Source organism: Sphaerodactylus townsendi, linkage group LG11 (genome assembly GCF_021028975.2).
Source record: "Sphaerodactylus townsendi isolate TG3544 linkage group LG11, MPM_Stown_v2.3, whole genome shotgun sequence".
Lineage (NCBI taxonomy): Eukaryota > Metazoa > Chordata > Lepidosauria > Squamata > Sphaerodactylidae > Sphaerodactylus > Sphaerodactylus townsendi.
This window is the reverse complement of record NC_059435.1, coordinates 52,679,037-52,697,035: the sequence shown is the minus strand read 5'-3', so window position 1 is coordinate 52,697,035 and position 17,999 is coordinate 52,679,037. Positions and strand designations below refer to the sequence as shown.

At 42.7% G+C, this 17,999-nt stretch overlaps 1 protein-coding gene across 1 annotated transcript in view; it reads left to right on the top strand.

The window, feature by feature from the left end:
- The window catches only part of ZNF804B (zinc finger protein 804B), a 99,415-nt gene extending 93,190 nt beyond the window's left edge, over nt 1-6,225 (top strand). The window contains exon 5 of the mRNA XM_048510489.1: nt 948-6,225. Within this exon, the coding sequence (XP_048366446.1) occupies nt 948-4,410 (3,463 nt within the window). The 3' untranslated portion in view covers nt 4,411-6,225. The remainder of the gene's footprint in view (nt 1-947) is intronic.
- Nucleotides 6,226-17,999: the final 11,774 nt, after the last annotated feature.

The following is a 17,999-nucleotide window of genomic DNA, read 5'->3' as shown; positions in this document are numbered from 1 at the left end:
ACTGATCATTACTTCTGTACTGAACAACTTTTGCTGCGTATAGTGTAACACATAGAACTGAGTCCAGAAATTTCTAGTACTCGTATATCTTCTTCAAATGTGCAGCTTATGAGTCATCATAATGTCGGGCGTGCCTCCAAACATGCTTTCTTATTGCCCAAATGCGTTTGCTCCATACATTGCAGTGAACAAGATGCCTGTTCTCATAAGGAGCTCTGTATCTTTACTGGAGCAAATTAGAAGTTTTGGATCAAGGCTCTGCCTGCAACTTGAAAAAAATTCATGGCAATGTAATCATTGAGTTCTACAAAAATATTATGGCGTAAGTCATTTGAGGGATGATGTGTTAGCATGTCAGACTGTAAAACTCTTTCATAGTTAGATGAGCACTATTTGAAGCACTGTTTATATGAACAGAGAATGAATCAAATCAGAATTGCTTAGATAGTACCGCTAAGTTGATAGCAAAAAAAAAAAAAAGCTAAGTTGATAGCAAAAGGAGATGGCATCTGCTTTAGTAGATTTTTACAGGTTGGGTTGAGCCTTCTGCAGTAATATCACCCATTATCTTGTACACCATCACAATGGTCTTCTGAAGCTATATTTGTATCAAAGCTGGGACATCCCACTTACCTTTAAGGCCCCATTACAGAGGCGTAGCAATGGGAGAAAGCACCTGGTACACCCTCCACCCCCGTGCCACCCTGGAACACCCCCATCCCACCCTGCAAAGCCCCTGGAATGCCCCCACCACACCCCCACAGGGGCGTGTACCCGGTGCATCACGCGGACCCCCCCCCCTTGGAGCTACGCCTCTGCCCCATTAGGAATGTTTTTGTTGGATTTCATAGCATCAGTATAGCTGTCCTTTTCCATACTTGTCAAAGAAATATCTTTAATATGCAATTCATTTTTTAATCAATTGATATTATGTCATTTGTTCCTAGTGTTGTTGGATGCCAACCTGTGGGTAAAACATCCCAAATGACTGAAGAAAAGCAGCCAGAGCTGCAAGAGGAATTTCTCTTAGTTCCTGAGGACAAAACCAAGAATGCTGCTGAAGGACAAATTCTCACCAGCAACACTTCAGAGGAACAACAGGATCTTGCAATAAGCAAAAACCAGCCTTGCATGGAGAGGTGCCATTTGCTTCGGAATCGTGTCTCTCCAGCATTTCCCTGCGGCACCAATGCCTGCAACCGAACAGGTGTGTCTTTCTCCTTCTCTAAAAAGGTTCATTTGAAGCTAGAGTCATCAGCATCTGTTTTCAGTGAGAACCTGGAAGAAGCATATGACTGCACTGGATCCCCTAGGCACACATTGAAACAGACTCCTCAAGACTACCATACTTGTATACATATGAATGATGAAAGAAAAGCAACCATACAAAAACGCTTACATAGACTTCAAGGTCACAAAGATAGCCTACCCTCATGCAATCCAGCTGTGCCAAGCAAAATGCTGAAAGAAAAGAATCACAATGTCAACAGAGAACATGCGGAAACTCGTCTACATCCTCCAGATTTGGGATGCTGCAGATCTCCTTATGTAAAGGACCAAGTAAGAGAACTGAATGAGACAAAGAAATCTTCAGAAATGGTTGTTCCAGCTCAATACCAAACTAGCAATGTATGTATGCAACAAAACAGTTATAAGCACAGTGATAACCTGTTAGCAGAGCATGACTCTCAGTTCTCAACACAACGCTCATCAGAGCATGAACATTCATGTGCGGTAAGCTACCATCCGTACGTGTTCAAAAAGACTGGTTCATCTGATCGTTTAAAAGCAGTAAATGAAAACACTGGAATACCTGGGGGTGATGCATTGGTTCATAAAATTAAGCCCAAAGCATTACCTTTTCTGCACGTTTTGAGTAAAGATGGCAGCACTGCCTTACGATGGCCCACAGAACTTATTTTGTTTACAAAAACGGAACCTTCTGTTTCCTATGGTTGCAATCCATTATATTTTGATTTTAGACTCTCCTTATCTCATAGAGAAACTGGACATCATGAAGCCAACCTAGAAAATTGTAACGAGCACTCAGTAATGATGGACGTAGATAGAAATGAAGCCTCAGGTCTCACCAAGAACAAGCAGCTGTCCGATGAACAAGATAATCAGTCTTTGAAGCCAAAGAAGGCAAGAGCTCTAAGCCTCAGAAAGTCCCAGCCAAAATTGGATTCAGATATAGAGAATGAAATGAATCAAAGTGCTCCAAAGTGTATTTCAGATGGTTTGAATGAAAGTATACCTAAAGTGCCTGGTCCCCTCAATTGCTCACAAAGGCATTATACAACAGCTCCACAGACAGAAATGCCTGTGAGATCTGTAGCACAGCACTTGCAGAACTGTGAACAAACTCTACAGGAGGAAAACATTTGCATCAGTCCTTTGGTGTCTAGAATAAAGAAGCAAAAATGTGTACAATGTGATTTAATGTATTCCCAAAGACAAAGCAACTTGGATTTGGTCCCTTGCAGAAAAGATGGCATTCTTGGTTACAAGTTTGGTTCCGCTGGTGAATGCTTGGAAAGTGAAAGGAAGGGAGATTTTGCTGGATGTTGGGAATTCTCTTCTTTACAAAAGTCCTCCTCTGACAGGCAGTCTAATTATTCTGACACCTCTGTTAGCAGTGCAACTAGTTATGCTAGTTGCTACTCTAGTCACCGATCAAGTGATCACAGTAGAAGTCATTTGCCTTTTTGTTGCAAAAAGAAACAAAAGATGGTTGAAAGGCAGAAGTATAAACACAAAAAGCACAATTGCATCTCATCTTCCGATGATGCGGATGAGGACTGCCTTTTCAACAGTAAAAGTCAAAGACTTAGGAACTGTATGCAGAGGCATACGGTAAAATATCAAAGACATTCAAGATACAGGCATTTACTACACAGAGACATATCAAAGCAAAGCCGAAACAGACATTCTGCCTGTAAGCACAGCAGGTGTAGAAGCTACAGCAGCTCAAAAGGGTATTCCACCCAAGATTCAGGGAGCAGTGAAAGATCATCAAGTTGTACCAGATCAAGGGGTAGCAGTTCAGAATCAATATGTGATTGGAACCAATACAAAAGGAATATGCTAAACTATTATGGCTCCGAATTTGGGAAAGCAGATTCTGTACACTTTGACTGCCAAAATATAAGTTGCCCAGCACAGCAAGCTGGCATTTGTTCTATCAAACACCTGAGAAAAGAAGCAATGGGTCAACGGAAGTCATTAATTGCCAAGCTGCTTTTAGAAAAAGTGAAATCAAAGAAGATCCAGGAGAAAATTCAGAATGGGGAGAGCGTTTCGAATGTTTGTGGTGTAGATCTCTGCCATAGTCAATCTGGCACTAAATGTATATCTTCAGTGGATAATGAAGGAATGTTACCTGTGCCTGAAAATGCCCTCCACATCAATGCTACCAGCATGTGGAACAGTGAAACCAGCACTGTGGAAAGCAGTACAAACAAAGATCAAGTTGAAGCTTCAGCGATAAATAATGCGGCTCCTACAGCTAACTACAGTCATTGCCTCAATTTAATTCAAAGAGGAAATGAGTATCAGGCCTCAAATATGGAAAAGCACACAGCAATAATTGAGCCGTCAGAACTTTTAACTGGTGAAACACAACCCTTTCTACAAAGCTGTGACCCAGTACCAAATGACTTTCCTGGTGCTTTTCCTTCTAATAGATATTCTGTTGTCCCAAATCCAACAGAGACCAAAGAAGAACACAATGCAAGCTTGAACTTGATGCAAGTAGAAGGGGATTTCAGCTCTTACTCTGACAGCGCTATGCATAAAGACAATGAAACAGAAAACAAGACTGAATTGTACAGTAAGTGCATCTCTTCTCCTTTAACTCAACAGCCTATAACATTTTCCCCTGATGAGATCGACAAATACAGGTTTCTTCAGCTGCAGGCCCAGCAGCATATGCAGAAACAACTTGTGGCAAAGCATCTTAAAGTTTTATCTGCCACCAGACCAGCTGCCTTCTCTGCACCCCCATCAGTTCAGTCGGTTCCTGTTCCGCAACACGCCTCTGTTGCCACCCTCCACCACACGTTTTTGCAAAGCTTTGCTCTCTCGGCTGCAGTACATCCCCACAGCAGCCATCTTTCCCTGACTCGTATACACCCATTCCCGCAGTCTCACTTTGCCCCAATCTCTCTGTCGCCTTTCCCTCCAACTTTCATGCCTGCGCACTCAGCCCTCCTGACAGGCCATCCACTCCATTTAGTATCTGCCACTCCCATTCACCCTTCTCACCTGGCAATCCCCTCACTGCCCCATCCAACATTTATCCCTACATTGTTCACTCCGCAGCTCAGCGGAGCTGTACCTTCTGCAATACATCTCAATCCTTTCATTCACCCACTGTTCCAAGGGCAAGACTTTCGGCATCGTTCTTGACCTTGCAAGATGTGTTCACTGTCTGAAATGAAAGGGAGGGGGGAAGCAAATATAATTTTTTTAAAAAAAATCTTCATCCAAAACAGCTTAGAAGGGAAGTATCCTTTTAAAATCTAATTGTATATCTTAAGGAAAACTGTATCACTGATCTAGAGCACATCAAAAATCCAGAGGGAAATCAAGGTTGGCTGACACAGCATTTTGAATGTTAATTTGATTAACTGGACATTCAGTTAACATGATCCAGAGTCCATTCATAATAACTTAGATTGAGAGTCAGTATGTTTCCTTACTTTATTGTAAGACTTACATTAGTTTTTTTTATCTTGAAAAGAAAATAAGCGGAAGGATAATTCCTGAAGCCCAGTTATTCTGATACCCGCTTGGTAGGGGCAGGACGGTACCATCATCCCTGGATTTTGCTTGAGGTACTTTAGTGCCAATAGTAAAATTCTGTTTACTTCCTTGTCTGGGAAAATTCCTAGACATTCCAACAGGACAACCAACAATTTTGTTCTGGCTAATTCTTTGGCATAGTCATCAAACCTTCATATGGCACACAGGTGTATGAATGTCAGTAGACTGATAAACCTGGGGGTGGATGGGCAGGTAATTTTTTGAACTTACTTGTATAATTTGATATCTAACATTATATTACACTATAAGTGATCACATCTGATTTCTGCATCAAGTCTCCAACTGATAAAAAGAAATATGAAGAAGATTATGATGGTTTGGGTTTATGAGAATTGTACTGCTATCTCTGAAAGTACACTGAAATATGGCAAATATGTACCACAAGATCTGTGAACTCAATATACCTGCATCTGGTTAACTTTTTAGACTGGGACATTCAGCATATTTACTTGAAAGTTATTTCTATTAAAATAATTTAAACCAATTTCCAAGTACAATGATTTGAGTCTGGGTGCTAATATTAAAATATGTGTCAACCATACTGTATGATAATCATGGATCCTAGTAAGTGAAGAGTGGGGTGGGTTTACTTCAACATTTTTATCTGTTCACAAAATGTTCTCTGTTGCTTTCCTGTGAGACCCTGACATGGCTATGCCTTAGAATGTCCTGACATGAAGTCAGCTCTGCAGACCAACTTGTGTTCCACAAGCCTCCAGCATCAGGTCTCCCAAATGCATTTCTGGCCATTTGTAAAATGTAGCTCCATGCCAAGCTCACCACAGGGAGGTTAGAATTGTGGCAGGAGAAGAGCGACCAGGTGAGCCTATCCCAGCCAACTGTAATTGTTTCCCATTAAGCATTGCTGTAAAATGCTAAAGACGTCTCTTTGTTATACAGTTTTACAAAAATGTTTAAAAATGCCACTGGATTCATTTTTCCAATACATTTTTTTTGTTTATATTAAAACTGAACAATACTCTGGCTAGTATAAGCTGTAAACTAGGTATTTCGTTTTGTATTCTATGTAAAAAGTGTTTTATATTATACAGTAGATAAGTGAAATTGCACTATTGAACATGCAATGCAGCTTTTTTTTAAGGTAATGAAAGTTGTTCCTGGGAATGTAGTTTCATGCAATAATTTTTTTTCAATAAAAAGGCTTACATGACAGAAAGAGTGTCAGTCATGCATTTTTGAATACCATTCCAAAAGGCAAATTACAAAGTCAAATGCAGATGGGAGCAAACATAGTCTGTATTTTAATCCACAAAATTGAAATGCATTTAATTTCAACAGGAAGCTGCAGTAACTGGTTTTTAGGCTATTTTTTTTAATAGCATGTGTTAGTAGAGTTGTTTAAATGGCTCTATAAATAAATATTCCTTTTTAAAATCATCCCTGATGTGTTCTTTATAACCATATTAATAAACAATGAATTGTTTTTCAAGCACTTTAACAAAAGACGGTTTAATATAATCTTGATTCATGATTTTGCCAGATTTCTCAGGATTCTTTCTTTCGAGTTTTTGAATATCACTGTGTGAAAGAGACTCACTAGAAAAAAGTCAGCACTCAGACACACTACATTACCATCCTCAAATCCTTGCCGGTGGAAAATTAAAGATTACAAAACTCTCAGAGAGGAGCTATAAACAACTGACATGTTTAAAAGACCAAGCCCTCTTGTTTAGTTGTCTTCAGCCTTTCAACTGGTCCTATATAAGTGATTCATTCCCATTTGTTCTTTCAGAGGGATCACTTTGTGGTAGAAGCACAACTTTCTTGCTGAATGGGTACCTCAGCTATGACTGACATAGACCCTTGGAGAAAATGTGTATCTGTGCATTGCACTCACATATACAGGCACTGGAAGAGGGAGATCATTGCAATATAGAGGGTGAGCAGCACTCACATACACACACAGTATGGCATTTCACTAGGGCTCCTTCCACACATGCAGAATAATGCACTTTCAATCCCCTTTCACAACTGTTTGAAAGTGGATTTTGCTGTTCTGCACAGTAAAGTCCAGCTGCAAAGAGCATTGAAAGTGGATTGAAAGTGCATTATTCTGCATGTGCGGAAGGAGCCTAGGAAATGATAATGACTATTTAGAATTATCTTTGAAAGCATGCAACTTTCGTTTTTATTACAATGTTGATTATTTCACATCATCTAAAATGGATGTATCAAAATAATTCATGCCATAGTGTTTTCATTACTATGCATGGGGTGTGAAAATCGGACACTGAAGAACACTGAAAGAAGAAAGCTGATTCACTTGAAATGTGGTGTTGGAGAAGAGTTTAATGGATACTGTGGACAGCCAAAAAAAATAAATGAGTGGGATCAGTTCAAGTGAACTCTCCTTAGAAACTGAAATGACTAAACTGAAGCTATTGTATGTTGGTCACATTATAAGAAAACAAGAATGACTGGAAAAGATAATGCTAGGAGAAGTTAAAAGCAGTAGGAAAAGAGGAACACACAACATGAGATGGGATTGACTCTATAAAGGAAGCCACGGCCCTCAATTTGAAAGACCCAAGCACGGTTGTTAATCATAAGACATTTTGGAGGTCATTAATTCATAGGGTCGCCATAAGTTGTAAGTCCCTTGATGGCACTCAACACACACATAAAATGGATGTAGATGTCTGCAGGTTCTGAATTCAGATGGAAAATTGCAGTAGGTTTTGCTGAACTGCCAGAGAAAGGACAAGAGGGACAACATAAAAAAAGAAAGTCCTACAGTCCTTCCCTCTATCCCAACTTCTTTTTTGGTGTCACCAAAGCCTCATTCCGTTAATATAGATGAGATGCCAAAACTTGAGAGATTATTTTCTTTCCTTCTATCAGTGCTGCTTTATCTTGTTCTACCATCCTGTTTTGCAGAGTGCATACTTTATAGTATTAATTACATTGTGTGCCATGACATATTGAGGAGATCCTAAATACTGCCAGCTGATATCTCTGACTGTTTCTGCACAGCCAGATTTGCGGGGCTGCATCAGCATGATTCATGCCAATGCCAGCCCTGGGGCCATTCGCAAAAACAGCCACGCGGGCTGCGCAGCTGTTGTAGGGAGAGGACGGGAAAGGAGTTTGTAAGTCCCCTTGAATCTCCTTACAAGAAAAAAAGGAGTGGTATAAATCCAAACTCTTCAAACTCCTCTGCTAAGGATGCTTAACAAAAGCCCACACTTTTCCAGCCAACCCCAGTGATAAATTGTATTTATCAGTTTTATTTATAAAAATTGTTCTGCATAGCATATATGCAAATCAATGTTATTCATAAAAAGTCTAAAAAGCCTTGATCAGGACCAATTAGAATGACCCAACTTTGAAAAAGTAGCAAAGTGAAACTGGTGAAGACGTTCTCTTTCTCAAGGATGTTGTGAGTTTTCCAGATTGTGTGGCTGTGTTCCAGTAGTATTTTCTTCTGACGTTTCGCCTGCATCTGTGGCTGGCATCTTCAGAGAATCTCTTTCTCAGCAAATCTGAATGAGTCCAAACATTCCTACTTGGCCCTTAAGCAACCAGCTATTCTCACTTTGACTAAATACAGTGTTGGGCAAGTAGCTGTGATTACCAAGTGCTGTTGCTGGGAACGAGCAAGATTGCTCCTTGACTTTGATTGGTTGGGAGCCCAGTTTCCCAGCAAGCCCACCAAAAAGTTTGGTGTCTTTCAATTTTGGGAATGGCCCAAAGCAGTTTCCAACTCACAAGGGCACAAAAATAGTTCCCAAACCACTAGGAATGGCAGCTGAACTACTTTTAAAGATGGTCATCTTCACTTATACACACTGAAATGTTTTAAATTCAAACAAACTCACTTTACCAATTTGATGTCCATTCTGTAAGCCCCTCAAATCAGAGATCAAGATGCAACTGTTTGCAGACCTTCAGTTTTGTTATGCTGTATGTCTGCTGGCATGAGAAATCAATACTTCATTCTCCTACGCCACCGAACTTTTCAGAGCAAATAAATCTCCAATTTGCAGCCTAATAAACTATATGTATTTATCAATTTTATTTCTAAAAATTGTTCTGCATAGCATATATGCAAATCAATGTTATTCATAAAAAATAATGATGAGCAAGCCAAATTATTAAATGTCTGCCAAGTCTGTGACCTACATAATAAAATGAATTATTTGACCAAGTTATTAAATCATTGATTGAAATATTGCTTCTCGCATTCTTATCATATACAAAGTTACATGCATAAAGGCCCAATAAAATGGATGAGTTTCAATATGTCTAACTTTGTATAGGAGTGATATTGGAGCCACGGGAGGCCCAGCTGGTCAGCGAACATATGAAGAATTTCATCCAAGAGCACAGAGCTTTCATTTGGTGATATGGAATGATCCCACTGAGTCTGATCTCCCTAATATTGCCATTTCATCTAAAATGACTGAACTGAAGCTTTAGTCACCGGAAAAGACGATAATGCTAGAAAATATTGAAGGCAGTAGGAAAAGAGGAAGCCCCCCCATGAGCTGGATTGACTCAAGAAAGGACGCCACAGCACTCAGTTTGCATGACCTGATCAAGGTTGTTAACCAGAGGAGTTATTGGAGGTCATTGGTTCATAAGTCAGAAGCAACTTGATGACACATGAGGCATGTGAACAGGTCCTCTGTTCTTGCTTTCCACCACGACCCCCTTCCCAAAGTGTAAAATCAGGTTCACTGGGGAAGGCCAAGCCTATCAGATGAAGGGGCAGGAACAGTCATGGCCTTTGGTAAAGTCAAGCAAAATACAGCTCCCAGTTCTAAAGCAAGGAGGGAAGGGGTGGGGAGAAGAGCCCATCATCTTCCCCTCTGCTCCTTTCAACTCCAGATTGCTCCGTGACTTGCAGTGCCTCAGCAGAGCACAAGGAGCATGGGGGGAGAGGAAGGAGGATTTTATCAGGCATTCTAAAACATTAATGGTCACCAGCCCCTAAAACTCTTCTCTCCCTAAGAGAGTTTAGAATGTACCATAAGTGCCAACCCCCTCAGAAGTCCCACATGCCCAAAGCCTACCACAGCCACTGTTAACGCACAGTCCCTGAAAGGGGGAGTGGAAAGACAAAGAATTTGAAGGTCCTGCAGGTGGAAAAGCAGAGGGTGCCTTAACCAGGAGAAGGAGGAAGGTCAAGGAAGGTTACCTGGGGCGGTCTATGTCTCCCATTGCATAGAATTTGATATCTTTGAACATCTTTAGTTCCTTGTCCTCCTCACTCAGCTGACTAACAACCACAGCTGCCACCTTACCAAGGACTTCAACTTCCCCCTGAACCCTGGGGGCTCCCTCTTCCTTCCCATCCACCTCCCATCCACAGGCTAATCAGAGGAATGGTGTATCTGTTCTACAGAACAAGCCAGCTCTCCCAGGCCTCCCCCAATTCCTTGCAGCAGCCAAATCAGAAGAACCAGCCATGTCTGCTACAAAATGAGCCATCTCTTCCATGCAAGTGGTCCTCCCCCACTTCCTAGCAGCAGCCCAATTGGCAGATGGGTGCACACAGAACAAGCCATCCCTTTCATGCAGTTGAGCCCCCACCTTCTAGCAACAGCTTGATTGGGTAATGGGCACTTGTGCTGCAGAACGAGCCATCTCTGCTGGGCAAATGAGCCTCCCCAAGTCCTAGCAGCAGTCTAATCAGAGGAACAGGGTACACATGCTGCAGAAGAGTGATCTCTTCCATGCAGTTGAGCCTCCTGCATCTCCTGCCACCACCTCCTCGCAGCCCGCTGTCCAGAGCACCTGCCCCTCTCCCAGATCTGACCTGATAAACAAGCTTATGTATCAAAGACAAAACTGCTAAAGTCCATCAAGTGTTGGGCCTGTTCTTAGAAAACTTTAATTTCATGTGGACCTCACTGCATGGTGACCATTGCTTGATGGAAGGAGGCAGTGTTCTAAACGCAATTTACAGGTGTCACTTTTTATCACTTGCATTGTATGGGGCTTGCCACAGAAGGACGTATAGCTTCTATAAACACTGACTGTCTAAACAGAAATTATTCATGGAAAAAATCCAAATTTTCCAATGCTCGTTCCTTTTCTTTCTCTCTTTCCCTTTTGATATATGACTAGGCATGACAGAATTGCCAAAATGTGGCTGTCACATCTGGCTGCTTGTCTCATTGCTTTGAATCATGCTCCTATCTGGCTGCTCGAAAGGAACAGGAGTTATTGGTGTATCAGTATAGTGGTATATTAACTAAGGAATAAGCCCCTTAGAAACAAATGTCAAGGAATGAGTTCAGGCTGCATTTACACATCCAGGGGGCTTGGTTACACAAGTTTCACACAGGATATACACAGGGCATGCAGAGTTCACAATTAAAGCACCGGAGTTTTATTCATGCTAGCATTAAAGCTTGCCAGGACAATGGGAAAATGCCCTTTTTGACTTTGTAAAATGTATGCAAGTACTGCCTAAGGCTTTCACAGCCAGAATCACTAGGGTGTTGTGGGTTTTCCAGGTTGTATGGCTGTGTTCCAGTAGCCTTTTCTCCTGACGTTTTGCCTGCATCTGTGACTGACATCTTCAAAGGATCTGATGATAGTATGCAAGTATATTGCACATTGTAATTTCCCTTTTCCTGACAAGTTGCACTTAGTTCCTGGATCTGCTTTCTCTAATGACCCACAATCTACAGAATTTATAGAAGGCAACAGAAGCAGTTGGAAGGTTAGATGAAATACTATGCAAGTGTTATCTCATAATCTAAGAAACGATGTACTGACTTGAGTTTAGATAATCTAAATCAACCAACTCACTGGCGATTGGCAATGGGAAAGTTAGTGGCTGGTTCAGCAAACCTGGACAGAACAAAAGAAAGTCAATGCAGAAGGGAATAGACAGATTGAAGTTTCCAGTCTCCAGGTGGTGGCTGGAAATCTCCTGGGATTACAACTGATCTCCAGGCAACAGAGATCAGTTCACCTGGAGAAAATAGGAGCTATGGAAGGTGGAATTTATGGCATCAGACCCCACTGAAGACCTTCCTCTCTTTAAACCCAGCCCTCTTCAGGTTCAGCTCCTCCCCCTCAAAAAAAAATCTCCAGGTATTTCCCAACCCGGAGCTGCCAACTCTTAGGCCCTTTCTGCACGGGCCTTTTACAGCACCCTAGCGACTACAAAAACGCCGTCCCTAGGGAGCTGTTCGCATGGGGGGTGCAGCTGCATCGCAGCCGCACCGCCCTCGCTCCCCCCAGCAGCGCAAAGCCGCCATTTTCCCACCTCGCTCCCCGAGTGAGAGTAGTTCAGCAGTGGAATCAGCTGCCTAGATGAGTTCCACCTCTTCAGCAGTTTTCAAGCAGCAGCTGAATAAGCACTTGTCAGGGATAGTCTAGGCCAGTGGTGGTGAACCTTTGGCACTCCAGATGTTATGGACTACAATTCCCATCAGCCCCTGCCAGCATGGTCAATTGGCCATGCTGCCAGGGGCTGATGGGAATTGTAGTCCATAACATCTGGAGTGCCAAAGGTTCGCCACCATGGGTCCAGGCTGATTTTGAATTGAGCTCTATGATTCTATTATTCTTTTCTGTTCAGGCAACAGTAAACAGAGACACCAGTAATACCAGCCAAGTTTGGAGCCAGAATTGCTCAAAACCTGAGTAGCTGTAGTAGGCCACTTGGTAGCCACAACTCTGGCACTAAAAGTCTTCCCCTCCCCTGCATGCCACCCTTCCCTCCCTCCCTTCCCCCTCCTTCCGCTAGGGTGGGTAGGCCAGGTCCAGATGCCGGGCACCCACCCCTCCCTTGCATGCCACCCCTCGCTCCCCTCCCTCCCCCTCTGCTAGGGTGGGTGGGCCATGTCCAGATCCTGAAGATGTCAATGTCAATTGCAGATGCAGGCGAAACTACATCCTTCTGGTGCTGCCCTTCTGGTGCTGCCTAAGGCAGAGGCGTACTGGGAGAAAATGGCGCCTGGGGCAACACCTGCCCCGTGCCTGCCCCCCATCTCCTGCCTGCACCCTTCCCCTTGCTCCACCCCTGGCACTTGGTCTCTAAAAGGTTGGCCTTTAATAAGCAGTAACTCACAGATCAGATGTCTTTTGCCTTTATTTGGTGTGCCCTTTTAAAGGCTCTCTGGCTGATTCCATACGGCAAACATATAACAGGTTGCAGTTGTGATAAGGGAACCTGTTTTCCTGTTTACCTGTTCACATGCATTCTGTGCAGGCAGTGATTGGAGCCCACAGAAACAATCCAGGTTGCTTTCATGCTTCACACGGAGACGCCTCTCTTTTTTATTAAAAAAAATCCTGCTACACATGTGCAGCTATGCAGGCATGAAGAGATGAACCCCCACAGTCAAGTCGATCATCCCACAATATGACTGGCTGCACCCGTGTAGCTACACAGGTGCAACACGCAAAAAATTTTAAAAGGAAAGGGGGCCTCCCTGGAATGGTGGGGCAATGACAGGCAACTCCCCCCGCCCCCACTATGGAAGGCACAGTGGAAGGAAGGCAAATAAAGTGTTCTGGCCTGACTGTTCACTTGGGAGCGGCTCCAACCCAGGCTTTTTCAAAAGAATCGCTAGTTTAGCGATGATAAAAAAAACAGGTTGGGGAAATAAAACAGGGAAGACTCGTTTTGGAGGTGAGACCCGTGAAAAGTCTCCCACCCATTAATAGAATCCTACACCCAATCTTTAGAAAGCAGAAGAGAGTTCTTGGATTTAGCCTATTATCACACAAGGAACATAGTTGGCACTAGTGTGGTCCTCACAAGGCAGCACCATCCATATTTTCACATACCAACTCTTGCACCTGGGGTACAACATCACGCAGTCACTCTAAGGGAAGCCATATTGGACTTAGAGCAGATATGTCAACCAAGGGAGAAAAGGCACACATTATGGGAGACGAAAACTACAAAGCAACTCTCTCAATAAAGAGTGAAAAATTATTTGAGAATAATCCTTTTTTCACCCAAATATTACCCCTATTTTAGCAACATACGCATTAGCTTGGAGTTGGCAACATAAACAACTTTTTTCTTGCTTTTCAGTGGTATAAACAAGGTAGCATTGTTGAGTCTATAAAATTTTCCATTCGGATACCATTTTAATGAAAATGGCCTTCTTATAATTCTTAATGTACTCTAATGCACACTGCTATTAACTTGAAAATACCTTTTTGCTAGAGTAAAACTTAAAAACACCTTGTTATATTCTAGACTCCCTCCTTAACACATTTTCCTTGGCACAGCCTCACCATGAAGATTACAACAATGACTGTAAAATAGATATGAAACATCTCAAAGTACTTTTATCTACCTGTTATGTCAATAACTAGCTGGAGGGATCAGAAGCATTTTGGTATTTTCTTCCAGTGTTACCCACTCGGATTTAAAAGCAGAGCAAATATACTCAGCAGGTAATTGCGAGAGGGTCATTTTCCAAAGGTAAGAGGTTTTTAGCAACACCAAGCTCGTTGAAGTCAATAGAATTTTGCATGATTGTTCCTAGCTCAGAAATAAAATAGTAGTTTTTGTGTGTCCTGCGGATTCTTTTAAGCTGCCTGTAGAAACCCAAGAAAACAACACAGAATTATTTGGTATTCCCAGTCATATATCACCATGCTAGTTATTGGCATTGTGAGAAAGTAGATAAAAGTGGTGGATGTTTACCTAGGAAATCCCATGCTTTTAGTGAGCTCATTGTCTAACTCTGAGTGTGTTATTGTCTCTTGTTTTAAGTGCTCATCTACATCTTGGATGCAAAATTGGTTCCATTTTGATTCCATTTTGGTTCCATTTTTGTTAATGGTGATATCTTGCTCCAGTATTAAGCACCTTCCTTCAATGGGAAAAGTACTTTGGAAGACTCCTTAACCATAAAAAAAGCCTTTTAGCAGGCTAGAACCTTTGGATCCAAGCATATGTAATAATATGGATTTAGCATATGTAATACTGAATCACAATGTCCAGAGTTGCAGTTAAGTCAACACTGGCAATTGGAAACCACTCTGTAAGGTAAAGGTGATATCTGTTAGTAGTTATCCTGGTTCTTAAGGTGATGTTAATCATGCTTACTGACGCTTCAAGTGTGTCACTGGTGGCAGGCTCTGAACATGTGTAAAATCTGGCAGAATACTGGGAATCCACCTGTATGTATAATTCCTGTTCTAACTGGTTTAGGAATTCTTCACCCATAAGATGTATTATGGCCACCTTCCCTTTTATTTACGGTCACCTGTGGAAAGTTCCACTACTATTCCACCTTTAGCTTTGACTACTAAATAAAACTCTCAATTCTCCTGTCAGTGTATTTTCTGCTTTCAGAACACACTGAACTCAGTAAATTTCAAGTCAGATCCACTCCCTGACTGAAATTCCCCCAGAGTAGATATTTAACATACACAGTTAAGGGGCTTGATGTTAACTTGCAGGAATCCATTTCCAAAAAGCTTACACAACTTTTCCTCTCAGAGAGATACCTCCTTCCCAGAGGTGGGATCCAGCAGGTTCTCACCAGTTCCCGAGAGTGGGTTACTAATTATTTGTGTGTGCCAAGAGGGGGTTACTAATTGAGTCCACTTTTCCATCTCCACGCCTTCGCCTCCCCGAGAGGCATACGGCCTTTGAATGTGAAGGTTCCATATAGCAATTGCGACTAATAATGTAACTCCCTGAACTGGGTTAATCCCTTTCAGGTACTGGAATTTCCTTGATTCTCAGCCTTTCATACCTTTTATCTCACCAGTCTCTATCAAAGAACCTGTGTGTTTCACCATCGCTGTGTTCAGATTTGTGAGTTGGGGCATTTTCTATAATGTGATGATGATTTAGAAATGACCTGGTGCAAAAAAATTGGGGGGGGGGGTCGTGGTGGGGTGGCTGCCCATGGGAGGGCATCCAACTCAGGTTTTGCCCAGGGCTCAGGTTTGCCTAGGTACGCCTCTGCCCCCTTAGCTGGGGGGGGGGGGCTGATGAGGGAACCTGTCACTAAAATTTTTGGATCCCACCACTGGCCATGATGCTATAACTTCACATGATGGTGTTGTAACATCAGGCCATGATGTTATAACATCACATCATGATATTACAACATCAGGTCATGATGTTATAAGATCACATCATGGTGTTATAAAATCTGGTCATGATGTTATAACATCACGTCATGATGTTCAAGTTCAAGTTCAAAGGCCTTCATCAGGCATTTAAAAAACTAACATAAAACCAGGTAATACCAAATACAGTTTGAGGAACTAAAGCAGCGACTGCTATTTCATAAAGTGCATGCTTCAGAGAGAAAGAGGAACCCAGGAGGTTATTTCATAATCGTGAGCAAGAATTTGGCAACTATGTCCAGTAGTAACGCCATTACAACACCATTGTAACGCCGTTGTAACGCCATTGTAACGCCGTTGTAACACCATTGTAACACCGTTATAACACCATATTAATGCCGTGCCAGTTATTAACTGTGCCACTTATTGTGTACATGCTACACTTGTGACAGTTGGAACCACAGTTCTGTTCCGCAACAGCGCCATCTGCTGGCCATCAAAGCAACACCTTCTGATACAAGAAACCTAACCATGACTTCCTTGAAAACCACTGCCTTATGGAGTGAAAGGGATGTGGCGAGCTATCTGCACATGGCCCACCCACCCTAGCGGAGGAAGCAGAAGGTGAGGGAGGGTCCAGGGGTTTGCTGGACCAAATGCTCTGAAATTTGAACACAACGTAGCTCATGCCTCCCAGCGTGTTTTATGCTAGATCAGCCATTCTCAACCAGGGTACCGTGGTACCCTGGGGTGCCATGAGCATGTCCCAGGGGTACCGCGGCAACACTACCGCCCCGCCTCATTTTTGTGGTGTCTCGCACCGGCGCCAGCAAGGACATGGAGCTGGCCCATGGGGCAGGGCCTGTCACAAGGTCAGCAGTCACCACCACCCCCAGTGCTTCCCTTCACCCTGGGAGGGGAAGGTGGGGGGTATGGCAAGCAGGGGCAATGGGAGGGGAAGGTGGAGGGTAGCGGCAGGGGTACTGTGAGATATGAAGAGTGAGGTCAAGGGTACCCTGACCTTGAAAAGGTTGGGAAACACTACGCTAGATAATTCGCCTGCAAGGGAAGGGAGTGAAAGGGACAGGATCAGCCCACCTGGACATGGCCCACCCACCCTAGCAGAGGAAGGGGAACATTAGGGAGGGACCTGCAGGGTTGCCATGCAAGGGAATGGGAGAGAGGGAGGGGAGAGAGGGCCCACTTGTCTCTCCCCTCCCTTGCAATCATTGTGCAATGACACATGTTCGAACCGTTTGCTTCCCCTTTTCTTCCTTTTCCACTTCAACAGACTCCGGGCATGCTAGTGGTGTTATAAAATCTGGTCATGATGTTATAGCATCACGTCATGATGTTCAAGTTCAAAGGCCATCATCAGGCATTTTAAAAAGTAACATAAAACTAGGTAATACAAATGCAGTTTGAGGAACTAAAGCAGCGACTCCTATTTAATAAAGTGCATGCCTCAGAGAGAAAGAGGAACCCAGGAGGTTATTTCATAATAGTGAGCAAGAATTTGGCAACTATGTCCAGTAGTAACGCCATTAAAATGCCATTGTAACGCCGTTACAACGCCGTTTTAACGCCGTTGTAACACTGCTATAACACTGTTGCAACACCATTGCAACGCCATTGTAACACCGTTATAACGCCGTTGTAACATTGTTGTAACGCCATTGTAACGCTGCTATAACACCGTTGCAACGTCATTGCAACGCCGTTGTAATACCGTGTGTTACAACGGCGTTGCAATGGCGTTGCAATGGTGTTACAGCAGCGTTACAATGGCATTAAAACGGCGTTGTAACGGCACTACTACTGGACATAGTTGCCAAATTCTTGCTCACTATTACGAAATAACTTCCTGGGTTCCTCTTTCTCTCTGAAGCATGCACTTTATGAAATAGGAGTCGCTGCTTTAATTCCTCAAACTGTATTTAGATTATCTAGTTGCACGTTACTTTTTAAAATGCCTGATGAAGGCCCTTGAACGTGAACTTGAACATCATGACGTGATGCTATAACATCATGACCAGATTTTATAACACAATCATGTGATGTTATAGCATCATGGCATTATAGGAGATTTATAATGGCATTATTATGGTGTTATAGCGGTGTTATAGCGGTGTTATAACGGC